Raw genomic sequence first — 4,528 nt, 5'->3', positions numbered from 1 at the left:
TTCCAGCAATTCTCCTGACTCAGCCTCTCGAGTAGCTGGGACTACAGGCACCTGCCACCACGCCCAGCCAATTTTTGTATTTCAGTAGAGACGGGATTTCACCATGTTGGCTAGGATGGTCTCAATCTCTTGACCTGATGATCCCGCCTGCCTCAGCCTCCCAAAGTGCTGGGAGTACAAGCATGAACCACCGCGCCTGGCCATGCATGGTGCTGTTCTAAGTGCTTTGCCTCCCTTTATCTCAGAGGTTGATATTATTATTCTCTCCCTAGTGGTGAGAAAACTAAAGCTTAGAGGGGGTAAGAGATCTTGCCAAGGTCACACAGGTAGTAAGTGGTGGACCTGGAGTATGAGCCAACACTGCTTCCTCTAGGATGCAAGTTCCAGTAACTTCTAATCCAGAGATTTGGTTTTATTTTGAGACAGCATCTACCTCTGTTGCCCAGGCTGGAGTGCAGTGGCACAATCACATCTCACTGTAGCCTTGACCTCCCAGGCTCAGGAAATCCTTCCACCTGAGCCTCCCAAGTAGCTGAGGCTACAGGCACATGCCACCACACCCAGCTAATTTTTATATTTTTGGTAGAGATGAGGTCTCACTATGTTGCCCAGGCTGGTCTCGAACTCCTGGGCTCAAGCAATCCTCCCGCCTTGGCCTCCCAAAGTGCTAAGATTACAGGTGTGAGCCACCACACCCAGCCCTATTCAGAAGATTTTAACTTTCAGCTTCTACTTTGCTATGTCTCCCATTTTCTGCGTTGAGTATGCACTGCTTTGATAATCAGACCCAGCGAGTGACTTCTAATAAGCACACCTGGGCTGCAATGCATGGACCTGCTCTGGAAGGTCCCTGCCAACCCAGTCACTCCTCTGGCCTCCACAGGAGATGGTCATGTGGACTTCAAAGACTTCTTGGCTGTGATGACAGACACCAGGCGCTTCTTCTGCTCTGTGGGTGAGCAGGGATGTGCCCAGGGTAGTCAGAACTAGAGGAGGGGCTGGGAGGCTGGTTGTGGGGAGAGGAGAGGGCATTCAGGACTGCCCAATGGTAATGGCAGCCACTGTCCCATGTCTCCAGAACAGAACACCCTGATGAACATGGCTCCCCACAACCCCCACACGCTGCTCTTTGAGATCCTGTCCCAGCTGGTAGAGATGCTGGCCTTACCAGAGGCAGCCTTGGAGGAAATCACAAAGTGAGTGGGGCTGGTTGTTGGGGGTGAGGGTTGTGGACACAGAGGTGGCATCTAGCATTTTGGCACTGAGAACTTTTGGTAGTTAGGACTTTTAGTCACAAGTGAAAGAAGCTGGGGGCCAGGGCAGTGGCTCACGCCTCTAATCCCAGCACTTTGGGAGGCCAAGGCAGGTGGATCACCTGCAGTCAGGAGTTCAAGATCAGACTGGCCAACTTGGCGAAACCCCATCTCTACTAATACAAATAATTAGCCAGGCATGGTGGCACACACCTATAATCCCAGCTACTCGGGAGGCTGAACCATGAGAATTGCTTGAACCCAGGAGGCAGAAGTTGCAGTGAGCTGAGATTACACCACTGCACTCCGGCCTGGGTAACAGAGTAAGACTCTGTCTCACAAAAAGAAAAAAAGAAAGTGGAAGAGCCAGGCGCGGTGGCTCAAGCCTGTAATCCCAGCACTTTGGGAGGCTGAGGCGGGTGGATCACGAGGTCAAGAGATCGAGACCATCCTGGTCAACATGGTGAAACCCCGTCTCTACTAAAAATACAAAAAAAAAAAAAAAAATTAGCTGGGCATGGTGGCGCGTGCCTGTCATCCCAGCTACTCAGGAGGCTGAGGCAGGAGAATTGCCTGAACCCAGGAGGCGGAGGTTGCGGTGAGCCGAGATCGTGCCATTGCACTCCAGCCTGGGTAACAAGAGTGAAACTCCGTCTCAAAAAAAAAAAAAAAAAAAAAAAAAAAAAAAAAAAAAAAAAAAAAAAAAAAAACACAGATTAAAAAAAAAAAAAAAAAAAAAAAAGTGGAAGAAACTGAAATAAAACTGGCTTAAGCAAAAGAGGAATGTATGGCCCAAATCACTGGTTGGGGCCTCAGGATTAGTGGGATCCCCGAGACCAAATAATACCAGTAAGGTTGTCTCTCTCCATCTATCCATGTCTGTGCACTGGCTTTGAGTTCAGCTAGGCTCTTCCTACAGAGAGAGGGATGGTAACTGGTGGCCCCATACTCACACTGTCCTAGGGCAGCAAGAGGAATTCTTTCCTGCAGTACCCATACAGCAATCCCAGGAAAGGAATTTGACGGACCCTACCTGGGTCAGAAGACACAAAAGCCTCCACTCTCGAGGGCAGGTGGGTGGGTAGGTAGTAGTTCATCTAAGGAAGTGACAGCCGCAGGTGAAACAACATGAACATTTCAGGGCTAGAGGCAAAGGGTGAAGGCAGACTAGTCCAGTTGATCTTCAAATGGCAGTTTCAGGCTCTCATGCCTCAGAGGAGGCCAAGCCTCCATTTCCAGTCTTTGAAATGCACATATTTTAGCCCGGCGCGGTGGCACATGCCTGTAGTCCCAGCTACTCGGGAGGCTGAGGTGGGAGGATCGCTTGAGCCCAGGAATTCTGGGGTGTAGTGCGCTACGCCGATTGGGTGTCCACACTAAGTTGAGCATCATTATGGTGACCTCCTGGGAGTGGGGGAACACCAGGTTGCCTAAGGAGGGGTAAACTAGCCCTCCTTAAACAGGTCAGAAACGGAGCAGGTCAAAACTCCTGTGCTGATCAGTAGTGGGATCGCACCTGTGAATAGCCACTGCACTCCAGCCTGGGCAACATAGCAAGACCCCGTCTCTAAAAAAAAAAAAAGAATATACATATTTTAATGCCTGTTGATCAATAAATGCTAGCTATCTTTTTTCTTTTCTTTTTTTTTTAAGACGGGTTCCACCATGTTGGTTGGGCTGGTCTTGAACTCCCGACCTCAGGTGATCCACCCGCCTTGGCCTCCAAAGTGCTTGGATTACAGGCCTGAGCCACCACACCCAGCCTAAATGCTAGCTTTCAACAGAGGTGGCTGGGTCTCCCTCTGTGGCCCAGGCTGCAGTGTAGTGATGCAATCATGGCTCACTGCAACCTCGACCTCCTGGGTTCAATCAATCTTCCCACCTCAGCTTCCCTAGTAGCTGGGACTACAGGTGTGTGCCACTATGCCCGGCTTCTCAAAGTGCTGGGACTACAGGCATGAGTCACCATGCCCAGCCAAAAGGCACTTTGTTGCTGGGCAAGGTGATGTGTGCCTGTAGTCTAGCTACTCAGGAGGCTAAAGGGGAAGGATTGCTTGAGCACAGGAGTTTGAGGCTGTAGTGGGCTATGATGGTGCCACTCCTCTCCAGCCTGGGCCACAGAGTGAGAGCCCATCTCTAAAAAAAGAAAAGAATGTGGAGTTCTGTCTGTGCCTCCTACTAGTTCTGTAGCCTTGGGCAAGTTGCTTTCTCTCAAGATTCAGTTTCTTCATCTGTAAAATGAGGGCATATTTCCTCAACTCTTCAATGCAAGTGATGGAAGGATACCAGGACAGAAGTGTATCTCATGGAATTGGGCCTGTAGGAACCAGGCCCTCAGCCTGCTGGGGTCTCCTCTCAATGTATCACACAAAGGCTTGTCCCTGCCAATCAGTAAGTTGGACTCATTTTTTCCCTACCACAGACCAGGCCTTTTCCACATGGGCCAGGGAAAGGGGAATGATTGCAGCCTGTTCCAGCAAGATCTATTTAGCAACTGCAAAGACAAGAGATCTGTTTTTCCATCCGGGCACAGTGGCTCACGCCTATAATCCCAGCACTTTGGGAGGCCAAGGCAGGTGGATCACCTGAGGTCAGGAGTTCGAGACCAGCCCGGCCAACATGGCAAAAATCCATCTCTACTAACAATACAAAAATTAGCTGGGCATGGTGGTAGACACCTGTAATCCCAGCTACTCGGGAGGCTGCGGCAGGAGAATCGCTTGAACCAGGAAGGTGGAGGTTGCAGTGAGCTGAGATTGCACCAGTGCACTCCAGCCTGGGCAATAAGAGCTCAAAATAAAATAAAATAAAAATAACTAAAAGAGTATAATTGGAGGGACTCCATGTTCGGATCCCCTTACACAAACACTCCCTTCGTGGAAGCCGTCTTTCTCTCTCCTGGATTTTCCCTCTGGAGTCCCCTTCCACACTCCCTTCGTGGAAGCCTGTCTTTCCCTCCTAAACTCCATCTCTCTCTATTCCCTTCCACTCAGTGTGGAAGCCGCTTTCCTCTCCTGGATTTCATCTTTCTGGATTCTCTCAGTGTGAGAGTTAGCTATTTTTTTCTCTCTCCTTCTCTGGTTTCTCTCTCTCTAAATAAATCAATATATATATATATGTGTGTGTGTGTATATATATATACATATATATATACACACATATATATAAAAATTTTAAAAATTTAAAAAAGTATAATTGGGGCCGGGCACGGTGGCTCAAGCCTGTAATCCCAGCACTTTGGGAGGCCGAGGCGGGTGGATCATGAGGTCAAGAGA

General features: G+C 49.3%; 1 protein-coding gene across 1 annotated transcript in view; it reads left to right on the top strand.

Annotated features, from left to right (window-relative positions):
- The window catches only part of SPATA21 (spermatogenesis associated 21), a 50,939-nt gene that overhangs the window by 36,052 nt on the left and 10,359 nt on the right, over positions 1-4,528 (top strand). Inside the window, exons 9-10 of the mRNA XM_037730126.1 lie at positions 884-955; positions 1,079-1,196. Coding sequence (XP_037586054.1) covers positions 884-955; positions 1,079-1,196 — 190 coding nt within the window. The remainder of the gene's footprint in view (positions 1-883; positions 956-1,078; positions 1,197-4,528) is intronic.

The sequence above is a fragment of the Cebus imitator genome, unplaced genomic scaffold, assembly GCF_001604975.1.
Source record: "Cebus imitator isolate Cc_AM_T3 unplaced genomic scaffold, Cebus_imitator-1.0 Scaffold15, whole genome shotgun sequence".
Taxonomy (NCBI): domain Eukaryota; kingdom Metazoa; phylum Chordata; class Mammalia; order Primates; family Cebidae; genus Cebus; species Cebus imitator.
The sequence above is the reverse complement of the archived record's forward strand: the minus strand, read 5'-3'. Positions and strand labels throughout refer to the sequence as shown.